This window comes from Athene cunicularia (assembly GCF_003259725.1).
Source record: "Athene cunicularia isolate RWA chromosome 3 unlocalized genomic scaffold, athCun1 chr3_part1, whole genome shotgun sequence".
Lineage (NCBI taxonomy): Eukaryota > Metazoa > Chordata > Aves > Strigiformes > Strigidae > Athene > Athene cunicularia.
The window spans coordinates 121134409-121147086 of NW_020799097.1; the positions used below are offsets into that span (position 1 = coordinate 121134409).

Sequence of the window (12678 nt, forward strand, 5' to 3'; positions counted from 1 at the left end):
TTTAAACACCTCTCCTTCACTGTGCCTGTAAAATAATTTGGTTCATTCGAAATAAATTCGATTATTTTCTGTCCTGGCACTTCATCTTGAAATGATTGTTTGTTTTGATTTGTTTGATTTTAGTTGTATGCCTTTATGTTCTCCATATTAATATTTCACTTCTCAGTAGCTATGTAGGTGGTTAAGATATTTTTAAACGCCTGCCCTGTTTCAGATTGCTTTGATTTAAATATAATGTTCTTAATTTCTGTTGCATTCCCCACAGAAGCAATAAGCGTAAGGAACATCTCTTAGAGGAGAACAGAATAGCAGTGTGCAATGTCTAATAAAATGTTGGCCTCATTGAAGTCACTGGTAGTTTTTCCATTAAGTTCAGAGCAATCAGAAATTTGTCAGATTGTATGAATAACAGGTTTGTAATGTTTGTTCTACTGTGTATTCCTTTTTTTTGAATCATCACCGTAAGAGTCATAGGCTTCCTAGCTTGAACAGAGTAAATAATGACACCAAGATCTGTGGAAACATGACTGCCTAGGATAGCATGTTTTACTGTGGACCAGGAGCTTTATTTGATGAAACTTCAGCCACTTCCAGTGCTGTGTAGCTGTTGTTTGGTGAAAGTTAAGTGGATATGGTAGTGGATGCCTCAGTCACACGTCCCCTGTGTTGTCGTTACTCATAAGCTTTGTTGTTGTATTATAGATGAAGGATCATTGGAAATGTTCTGCAGGCAGGTTGTGGTCTGGACTTTATTAAAGGAGATTAATCTCTCTTTGAATATGTACAAAGGAGAGCACAAAGGCTGTGCTGTGTTCAAGGACTTCATAATTTCAGTGCTAGCACGTGTTTTTTACAATTACTTCTTGTGAGAAACTAAATCACTTTAATTCAGAGGCACTTAACTCAGTTGCTGAATTAGTCAACAGTGATACTGTGTCTGACTGATGTAATTGCAGATCTTTCAGTCAGCTAAGGATGTCTAGGACATTTCTTAAATTTATGCATCCAGTAAAATACTGTAAAAATATTAGTTATTATCAAATATACTAACCTTTAAGACAGGAACCTGGAATGATCACATACTATTGAAAAGCATAAATACCTGCAAAATGTAGTACGTGTGGATTTACATGAGAATCTCTGTTCTGAAGATCTCACCTTCACTCCCTGAAATTTCAGATTTGGTTTTCACTGGTTTTGCTGATTCCACATGGAATAAACAATGCAAACTTTTTAATTGTTGCAAAAGCATATAAATTGGTCCATTAAAATCCCTGAGAACCCAGCATGTCTTGACGGATATTAGTCATATTATTAATACTCCCCTGGGATGTTCTCAAACTATGCTAATAAGGTCAGCATGCGACTGGAATAAAACAGAATCTTCAAGACCTTTTAACTCGTAAGGCATGTAAATCATCCTGTGTTTGCTTTTTGTGACAAAGGAAATGTAGATAATGGTTTATGTTATGTTTTTTGAGTCTCTTTCCTGAAATTGTCACCTCCTTTTGATTCACCTGCAACGTCACTTTTATGTGTCCATTCACCTTCCATATTCATGTGATTTAGGTGAAGCACCAGTTGAGAGTTGTTAATGGCTTCTTCTCTTGTCAGCTGAGAAACCTTTCAGAAAAAGGAAAATGCACCACCACTTTCTGTCTCATCTGTTTCAACTTTCAGTTCCTCTGTGTATCACCAGATGAGCTCTCCCTGTCCTCCCCTCTCCATAACCACCACGGACCAGGTCTGTCTGTTGTAGCTAATTCCCCAAACCATCTAAGCCACTTTGATTTCCCTCTTTGCAGAACTGCAATTTGCCTATTTTGTGACAACAGATTGGTGTAACCTGTTAAAGTGGTCATCCTTAATACCCTGCCAAGTTTGTTTTCTGAGTGCTGTTAAAACCACATGTCCAGTATTCTTGCACTTTGCTGTGAGCATTGCTGGTAGTTGATCATTTTTTAATGATTCTGACTGTGATGCCTTTGTGGTCACAGAGCATGATGCCGAAGCCCGCTAGCCACGCACAGCAGCAGGGAAGTGTTTGCTCTCCCAGTGCAAGTGGCTGCTCTTCGCCCAGACCATGTCATATTAAATGACTGGATTCCAGTGACTGCTGAGTTTGTACTGCAAACGATAGGTTTTCTTACACTGATGGGAAAAATTGTCTCTTATCCACCATATGCCACGTAAGAGACCTATATGCTGGGCATGACCTGAATCCTGCCCACTGTGTCTGGTGGGAGAGCCCATGGCAGATTTTGGTAGACATTGGATTGGGCTCACTAACAGAAGCAAGAGGGATTAGCTCCCCTTCTCTTCCAGCTCATCCCTCCAAGAGGCTGTAAGTGCTGACTGACATCAAAACACTGCAAACACAACCTTTACTGCAGCTCGGCACCCAGCACACATTTGATGTACTGACAGACTTGTCAGTTATTTCTTACAGGAATATAACTAAGAATAATGGACCTGAACTTTGTTTCTCTGCTGCCAGCTTCATACCTCTATTACTCTCAACTTCAGTAGGTCATACTAATACATAATCAAAGTATCTGAAGGGGGAAAAAAATCCATGTATTGGAAAGGGCATGCGGGCCAGGCTTTTAATAAAATGGAACACTAAAGCTAGATGAAATCTGTGCTCACAGTATTTTTCAGTAAAAGTCATTGCCCAATTTGTATTTGCTATTACAGTAAAATAATCCAACAGCTCACACATCTCTAGCCACTTAGATGCCAGGTTTTTTTTCTTTTTTTCCCCCCTGAATTAAAGAAATAAATGAGTTCATTCCATAGTCTGAAGCTTTAAAGCTTTAAAATTGCTGCTTGCCCTGAAAATCTTTAACAGTAACTAGCTGTTTAATTTATTTTTATTTTACTAATTTAATTGTCTTAGCAATATGCCTCCTTATGAACATTCAGTACCCCCTCAGTATGTTGTAGGTATAGCTTAAAGATTCTTGTGCACCCCATCCGAAAATTAAGGAATGTTTGAGCAGAAATAAGTTTTATTTTTTTGTAGGTTAACTTGCTTTTGCTTTCAGAACCGTGGCTCTGAGTAACTAAGAACTGGTGATGTACTTCAGGTTTCCTCCATATCAACCTAAAAATTGTGGAGCAGGCTAAGAATGCCATGAGGTGAATTGCGAAGCAGCCTCTTTATTATAAGCACAAGTTCATTTGGCTTCTTGCTTTTTAATAAAGTCTCATGCCTGCTTCAATTTCTTATGCTTTTTCCTATGTCAGGTGAAGATGCAAGGGAGAGGAAATGGAGAGTATTTCAATAGCTAGTCTTATTCATAAAATTTTGTTAGGAAAAAAAAATTCTCCACTTCTTAAAAATTCTCCTCGGCCTAAATTCTCTGAGTTTGTGATTCTTTTTTTGGTCCTGTTTGACTATATACCTCTGAGCCAAGCATTATCAAACAGCTGCAGAGATTTAGATGTCATTTAGCTGGATGGATTTGAACTTTGATTTTTTTTTTTGTTTATTATTTATTGGTAAAACATTCAACAGTCTTGGTACCTGAGAATGGAATTGATAATTTCTTCTGTTTGAAGCTTTAAAAAGTTTGTACTTAGATCTACCTGTGTGGGATACAACACTGTGGTACTGCCCGGGTGCTTTTTCCCCATGTGAAATAGTTTGTTTAGCCACAGTCTTTCTTTTTGAAGATGTTCCCATGCTGAAGAGCACCAGCCAGCAATGTAACTTGTGGTGGTTTTCTGATTTTGTCTGCAGGGGAAGTAGGAAATTAATGAGGAAAAAAAAAAGTAAAATCGGGTTGTGTGACGTTGCAGTGCCAAATGATATGGAGAGAGGATCATCAGTTACTTGACAAAGGAAATGTGTTTAATGTAGAAAAAGAACATAATGTAAGATGGTCTTAGTGAAGCTATTTTTCTTCATAGCTGTAATTTTAAAAATAACGCTGCCTTAATGAAGATAAATATAAATATTAAGACGAGACTGTTTTTTTTTTTCCCCTGAATTGTTTGTTTGTTTGTTTTTAAACTTAAGTAATGAAGGAGTTTCAGCTTTGCAAAATAAGAAGTTACATCAGGTGGGACAGCCAGTGCTTCTTCCTTTAAATTCTAATGACTGGATTATTTGAATTGTGACTGCTTGTTACCTCAACTGTTTTTACTGTTTCAAATTAAGCAGTCATCACCTGTTGTTTGTGGTCGGTTTATCCTCTTTTGGCTGTAGTGCCTCTAGTGTTTCTTTTGACCTAATCCCAGATGCTTAATGAATGTTGAAGTAAGAGCTTTTTTAGTGATAACTTCAAAGTGAAATCACCATTGTGGTGTGCTCTGTACTTGCTCATTCTGTGGCTGAGCAGGGCCTCTAGCGAATACCTGAAACTGGAATACCAGGAGAGTTTGTGGGCATCTCAGGTAACATTCAGGACCCAGCACATTTCTCTATTCCATCCATTTCAAGTGATGCTATAATGTGTTAGTTGCTGACTGTTTTGAAAAGGAGGATGGCAGAAGTGTGTGCTGCAGTCTTATTAATTATTCAAGATGTGTCTGGTGCTGTCTGGCTCAGTATTTTTACTTTTATTATGTACCTGTAAGAACTGGGTAAAAGGCTTAAGTTTCTGGAGGGAGATGATGATATTCACCGGCAGTGAATTTTCTCTTTAAGGTTAATATTTTTGAACACAGCCTATTACATTTTGGATATATTTTCGGTATTGGCAAGGTCTTATATGCAGTTCAGAATTTGTTGGATAGTAATATAGGACATGTAAATTAGTTCATGTAGTAGAGGCAGAGCTGTTTAAGAAGTTGCAGAGTTTTTTCATTTCTGTTTAAAAAAAAAAATAATCACAAACCAAAACAAAATAGAACAGCATGCTTCCCATGGCAGAGAGGAGAGGGCTTACTGTATGACTACTGACTTAGCAACAGTGCCTCTTTTTCATTAATGAACTTCAAGCCTTATAGCACCTCTTCTAGGCAAACTATCCTGTTGCCTCCTTCTTTGCCTCCTGGTAAGCATCTTCCGTATTCCTAAGCTTGTGTGTATAAAACTGAATTTTGTTTTTCCACCACATGATGTCGGTGATACTTAGTACAGCTTCTCTGAGATGGCGTATGTTGTAATTTGAGCCCAGGGGTTTGCTCACTTTGGATCAGTAAAGAAATCAAACGAGCAAAAGTTGTCTTTCTGCCTCAGATCTCTAAAGATTTGCAGTTGCCTGAAGAGAGTAAGACCAGATGCCACCTGTGTTAAAAATGTTTCTCTTCTTTTAAAAGATTCAAATCTCTGGGCTAAATTCACCTGTGATACAACCTCATGAATAGAATCAGACTGTGACCAGCAGGACGTGTGTCTTTAATTGTTTGTCTCCTGCGGTAGCATGTGAGCATAGGTACATTTCTTGAGGTACAGAGAAAGGGAGAAGTATATGTGAATTATGCTTCAGAGGCTTGCTGCATTATTCAAGATACATCATTTTATTACGGACCTGAGCAACACATGGGACAACTGATTTATTGCTATTGTCATATTTTACATAATGAATGTTTTACACAGAAGATTTTACTGCTTGTATTTTAAAAGGTACAGGGCAATTCTTTGGAAAATGCCAGTCTAAGCTTATTTTTAAGGAAAGTAGAATTTTACGTACAAGCAAAAATACTCTATTTGTGTTTTGGTATACAAGCCATATACTTAATAAATAATTGAAAGAATCTCATGATCTGATCCAGTACTCTTCTATTAGCATCTTATTTGGGGTAGAGGCTAGAAAGCAAAAATAGTGGTACGCCTTAAAATACAATACCATTCCTTTCTGTAATAGCATTTTTATTATATGATAGACAGTATTTGTAAGTAATTGTGTATAGAAGGTGACTGATAAACATCAGAAACATCAAGTTCAAATCGTTTTGCAGCAATGACTGGTTGTGATTGAACACGAAGGATGGGATTCATCTTGTTCTAACACAGTAAGCCTAATGACTAGTCTAAGGCTAAATGACAATCTATGATCAGTGCCTAAGAGCGGTGGCTTGAGTTGCTCCCTGGAGAAGACGACCAGGCAACTACCTTAGATATCGAAAACCAAGTATTAGACACTTCAAGTCTAAGAGAAGTAACTGCCAGTAGACTAGTTTGCCATTAAAACTGGAAAGTGAATCACCTGAATGGAAAACCACAATCTTTTCATTTCAGTGTGCTGTTGCAGATCCTCATTTGCACTGGCTTTGATTGCCATCTCCCGGGTTCCTACCCTGATGAAATCTCCATGTTAGCAATAAATTCCCTCTTGCTGTCTGCTGGAGAGTCCAGCCAGTGGAGGAGAATGGCAGACCACGGATTTTAATATTCAGTTCCCCAAACACAAGATGAAATATGTTAGCTATTCACTGAAGCAGTTCCCTTTTTGGTCCAGTGTTGAAGCTGATCTAATTCTCCCTTTTTTTTTAAAAAAAAAAAAAAGAAAAAAGCAAAAAAGAAAAAGGTTAAGGCTTAGATATTTGGGGATTTGATCTTTAAATTAGCAACTTGAAGCAGTCCATTTGTACTTGTCGCTGCTGTTTCATTACCCGTTCCACTGCTTCCATAGTGTGGGCGGAATATTCCTTCATGAAGCTGAAACTTGCTGTCTTTTCTCAAAGACCCTAATGAAGATAAATTTTGCAGTCAGCAGTTGTTTTCTTTCCAAGAATTCTTCCTAATTTTGTACTTTGTGGATGGTTCCTGCTACATTAGATATCTTTTTCCTTTGAGTGCAGTGATCCAAAAATCAAGCAAATAAGAGCTATAAGATGTGGAAGAGTGCGGCACAACTTTGTTTATAGCCTTCCTAAAGCAACCTTTCCATAAGCTGGCATTTGGTTACATGGGACATAGGGCAGAGCTGCAGTTTGCTGGAGGGTTGGCTGAATCGGTCATGCTGGAATCCCTTTGCCTGTTGCTGCTCTGGACACGAGTGGTATATCTGCACAGCTAGAAGGGCTTTTCCATCCCTAATTCTTTGCATGAGGGAATTCTAGGGGTCAAAGCAGTTCATAACTACCGTGAGGTGCTTGCATGTCTGATGATGTCCTGAAAAATCAGCCTCACTAAACCCCCTTTGAGCTTAAGGTCAATGTAAGTAGGACTGAATTTCCTCCAGATGGGAAAAAACCCACAGCTGACCCATGACTGAGTTTAAATTCTCATCTGTACAACAGTTTTAGAGTGAAAACTGAAGTTCTGACTGAGTAAGAAGCTGGCGAGTGCTGAGTTAGACCATACCAACCTGAAAGAAATGATCTGAAATCACTGGAACTAAGCTTAGTTGTTTGCAGTCTGCATGGTTTTTAGACCATGTCTAGTCCAAGGCAGTAGTTTGAGAAAGTTTCTTTAATTTGTGATTGAAGTGCATTTATCTCCAAAGGTTACCAAGCTAGACACTGCGACAGAGTAGGTTTTATCTGCTAATGAAATTAATCAGAGAGAGTCATTGTTTCTATTTTGACTTCACCGTAGGATGTGGTTCTCCATCTTGTCCTGCTAGGAGTAGATAGTTAGTGAAGAACAGGACTGGATCTTCTGTTGACAGGCTCATTTCTTTTTACTGCCATGTATTGGATGAAACTTGGCCCCTTGCACAAATCCTTGTCACAGCTCCCCTGACACTGCAGAATCCAAACTTCCTCTGTGGCATTAAGATGGGATGTCTGTTGCCAGGTGCACTGGGTGAGGACCAGAGTCTTTTAGCTCAGGATCCTGCCTCCAACAGCAGCCAGTAGTGGCTGCCTGGGGCGCAGTACAGTCACCACGTCAGAGACTCTGTGGTATCTACCTGATTATTGGCCTCCCAGCTCCTAGCATTCACCATTTTGTGGAGTGTTGGAGAAGGAGGAAGAACAGTATCTAATACCCCTTCCAGATTTATCTTGAATTAATTTGTCTAACCATTTTTTGATTCCACTTGGGCTTTTAACCTCTTTATTGCTGGGAGGCAATGAATTTTGTAACTCACTACATGTTCTGTGGAAAAGTACTTCTTGTTTTCCACTGCTTCTAAATTTCCCTGTGATAATTTCTATGCATTCCCACTAGTTCTTGTGTTATGAGAAGCAGTAAATAATAACTCCCTGTCCAGCTTCTCTGTGCTATTCATGATTTATAGACCACTGTCAAATTCCCCTTCTTTCCCTGGCTGAAAAGTCAGGTTCTGTTTACTCTTAGCTCACACAAATCTATGTCATTCAAAGTGCTGTATAAGCAGTTGTGGTAATTAAAAGAGGTGGATTAAACATACACCTTAGAGACTTTGAAGCACTGAGAATTTGTGGCTATAGCTGACATTATTGGAAGGCATCTTCAGGCTGAAATTCAGGGCCTTAGTTTACAGATATGGAGAAATCAATAAGGACACTTACAAAGGGATTCCGCTATGTTTGAGCTGGAGAACAACATCAAGCCATGTGATAGGCATTCTGCAAATCTCTGCTCCATTCAAATGCTGCCAAACATTTATTGTCTGTGTTGAATATAAGCAACCAGGCTTTCTGAAATGATCACCCAGAAAAATCACTGTACAGTAACTTGAATGGTATTTAGTTTTACCCTCCCAAGGATCAAGGACCGTTTCATGCTGGCACAAGTTTTTGGGAGTTAAGGGGCTTTGAATGCAAAATGCAAAGACTTTGGTGCCACCAATGGACTGTCTATTCCTGTACCCCAGGAACTGAGAATCTGCTGAAGGGGAATGTTTTTAGGAGCAAATCTATTCATACACGAGTCTCAAATTATCTTCAGTAGCATGCTCAGCCAAATCATAAAAAGAATACAAGTACACATTAATTAAGAATTAACATAATTCTGTTCCTTGAGATTGGTGTTTATTAAAATATAAACTCTGTGAACATACACTTGAGAGGAAGATTCTAAATATTTTTAAAAGCTTAATTTTCAGTCACCCTTCATTTATTTTTTCATTGAGAGAAGAAAGAAGATGGCACTTGACTTTCTAAAACTTTCCATTTGCTTCTCAGATATAGCATCAAAAAGTTGCTGAGTGTCCTTAACTCTGCTGATAGGGCAGAATCAGGAATGATTGAGATTTATATGAAAAGCAGAGATATGGGATGACATTTTCAAAAGCGCCCAAAAGCTGCATTTGTGAATCTGTTCAGACAACTGAAGGACCAAGAAGAAAATATGTAAAGGGATTTTCAGGCATATATGCTGACCATTAATGCATTTTCACATTTGAATTTTGAGAAATTTACATTCTTAGGCATTGAAATGCTTTTAGAAATCTGACCATTTGCTGTAGTACAACAAGAGAGTTTTTGAAAAATAATTCTATGATGGAAGACTCAAGTGTCTGGTCACTTCCACCACTGTTTGGAACACAGGATGTAACCTTTGTCCTGCCACACCAAGTAGCATAACATCTAAATACTCTTACGAGTGTTGGTGAACAGACCCTCGGTAGTAACCTGAGTTCTCACACCACCTCACAATTAGCCACACTTTTTGGAAATACTAATAGTCCTCAGGAGGCTTTGCACTCCATAAAGCATCTTTCCCCAGGCTTGCTGGTGTGGTAAATGGCACAGCCCAACAGGGACTGGTTTGTGTCCTGTTCACAGAACGAAGAGAACAAATCCATTTTTCTGCTGACTTACTGAACTTCCTTGTGTTTTTCAGAATGCCAAAGCCAGCTATGACTTCAGCAGTAACGATCCCTACCCCTACCCCCGCTATACAGATGACTGGTTTAACAGGTAAATGGATTTTGATCAGCTGGCTCTTCACTTTGATTTGCTTAAGAAATTGTAAGTATTTGCTGATATTTGTGGAATGCCTGTTTTCTGCTAAATTCAAAAGTTGCCAGAGCAGAAGCTGCAGTCTCACTATTGCTTGAAAATTAGAGGTTATTTACGACTTCATTATTTAGATAACCTCTAAATAGCACCGAATAACCATTTTATAGTTTATAAATGAAGTTGCTGCTTCAGAAGAGTATATATTTAAACCATTTGAATGGGTGATAGCCACATACCTTTTTCTGTCAGCTATCTTACAACATTATGGTAACCAAACCTGTATAGACTGGTTTCCCATCTACTGTGTCTGAGGCAGTATCGCTGCTAGCTAATTTTAAGGGGAGCAAGCTGAAAATAGAAAAAGGCTTTGGGGTGAAAAAAGTCTTTTCATCCAACTGTAGACTCAGAAGGCAGAAAAGCAGCATGGTGTAGAATGACCAGTTTAAAAACAATTAAATTTTAAGTTCTGAATCATTTATCTGCTTTTTCACCTTGAGTTAAGGGAAGTATACATGGGTAGCATTTCAGGGCTGATTCTGAGGTATTTCTAGCTGCTAGAGGAATTAAAGTACGTACACTGACTGGGAACCTGTTCTGTTGTGTTTACGAACCTGGAATCAGCAGTGCAGCTGTGCTTGTTGTGTTATTTCTCCTGAACACATCCTGATTGCCCAAGACCAGCTTCTTCCTCAGTATGTTTTGAATTTAGCCAGTTTCCAGCAGCAGTTCTGTTTCTCAGTGTATGGTATAAATAAGAATGACCCAGAAGACAAGGCTTCAGATTTTAGAAAGTGTGACTATTTTTGTTTCCCTGAACAATTTTTTTTCTTAAAGTGGAACAGAAACACATTTTGACATTTTTTTTGAAAATCACATGTGCCTTGAGTTCTGCATCTGTCCCATGAAAGGCCCTTTCTGTCAGGCTCCTAGCAAGATGTTAATGTACTCAAGAGTGCAGAGTCCAAGGCACACCTATAACGTGGGTTTACTACCTGGTGATCTCAGCGTCCAACATCTCTGGCTGTGCACCATATTCCCCAGGGTCTCAGGCAGGTTATGGCTTGGATTTACAAAAATTGTTCCAGGATATTTACAATGACATTTCCAAATGCCTTCTAGATGGGTAAGTATAATTGATGTTGCCGCTTTTACATAGCAGCACCACTGAGGATTTGAAAACTCTTACAGGTTTCAGGGGTCAGTGTTCTTATCAAAAATTATTTCAGGCCTGTTTGATGTGGTTTTCATCTCTAACTTAGTATGGCTATATGGATGGCCTCTGAGTTTTGTGGGGGTTTTTTTTGTTTTTATTTCTAAAGAAATCAATTTTAGTTCTGTCAGAATGACACAACAAAGAAGTGGAGCAGCTGTGCTTCCAGCTCAGACACAGGCTTCCTGGGATGGATCAAACAGATTTAGGAGCTGTGATGTCCTCCTTTGAAGTCCTTTTTCAGCCAAAGCAAGATGCCAGTGAGATTTCTCCTTTATTTCCGGAAAGGACATCTGACACTTTTAAACTGGTATGAATCCAATTAGTGAATGGAAAGTTGGAGGAAGACTAGGGCTCTAATTTGTGAAGGTCTACTGCCTTTATCGCTTTATTTATGCAAAGGAGTTTTGTAGGAGAAAGATGTCACTTAGCTCTGGAGCAGCACAGAGGAAAATTAAATTTAGCTTTAGTGCGTAATGGTAGCTTCTGTCATTTTCAGTGTGGAACTTCATAAAACTAAGTGTGTTCTGCCAAGCCCCATTAACACTGATTGCGCTGCTATCAAGTATTTTGTAGTGGGGCACAGTTTGTAGTCCTCACACGTTCTGCAAGGTGGCCCTGGAGGCAGAGTTACCTCCTGAAGTTTCTTAAAAGGGACTACAGGCATCCCAGATGTGGCAAGGGTTATAATCGCTGGCCTCAGGTGCCTCTGGCTAACTTCAAGCACCCAGTGAAGAATTGAGGGTGAGCAGGACGGTCACCTGTGACCCGATCTGTAATTATTGAGAACATATGATTCAGGTTTTTAAAGAACTACGCCACTTTCTTTTATTTCTTTTGTTGAGACAATGGAGAGCTTAAGTCAGCAAGTCAGGAGGAGCAAAGCGATGCAGAAATTGCTTTGCAGATTTCCTTCATTATTCTTTTCAGAAAAAAAATGATGCCTAGAAAGTATAGCATTCTTTGTCACAAACCTTGATGTCTCTTGGGTGAGACAGGGAATTTTCTGCCTTGCAAGGTAAATCGCGGGAGCAACACATCCCTTTCCTGCCTGCACAACTTGAGAAGGCTTTAAAATTCAAGATTTCATGCTTTCTCCAGGCTAAGATGCAAACCAATATACCATATCTAGCTGTTCAGGAGTAGTTGTGACTATGTTTTTCTCTGCATATTTCTTTGCTATGCTGTTAATCAAGCTGATGTGCTCATATATAATCTATTGTCATAACTTCTGACTCCTGAATTGTTATTACTGGTAGGTTACAACTGTTTGCCTGTGACAGTCTGTCTTCTCCATATGTGTAGCTGCGCAGGTGCGTCTGGATAGAGAGTAGTTACACAGAAAAGCCATTCAGAGAAACCTGCAATAAAGTCTCCATTTTGCTCAGTTTGCAGTCAGTGATCTATCTCCCATTGAATTTTATGCATGCAGGAGGATCAGACTCAAAATAGGATCGCGTAATATCCCTTTTTCCATAAAGAATACATTTCTATGTGAGCAATTCAAGTGATTTGTGGAACAAGAAGCAGAGGACTGTTTTTTAAAGAGATGTACCAAGGGGCTTTTGTGAGCTGCCAGCTGCATGTGCAAAGTGTCATTAGACTTTAAGAAAAAAAGGGAGAGGTTTTTGCATGGAGTATTTCATTAATCACAGCTGCTCTGCTTGTAAGCACAGACTCCC

The 12678-nt window shown here is 39.0% G+C and overlaps 1 protein-coding gene across 1 annotated transcript in view; it reads left to right on the forward strand.

Annotated features, from left to right (window-relative positions):
• Positions 1–12678, forward strand: part of PCSK2 (proprotein convertase subtilisin/kexin type 2) — a 100617-nt gene that overhangs the window by 58087 nt on the left and 29852 nt on the right. Inside the window, exon 7 of the mRNA XM_026844692.1 lies at positions 9668–9744. Coding sequence (XP_026700493.1) covers positions 9668–9744 — 77 coding nt within the window. The remainder of the gene's footprint in view (positions 1–9667; positions 9745–12678) is intronic.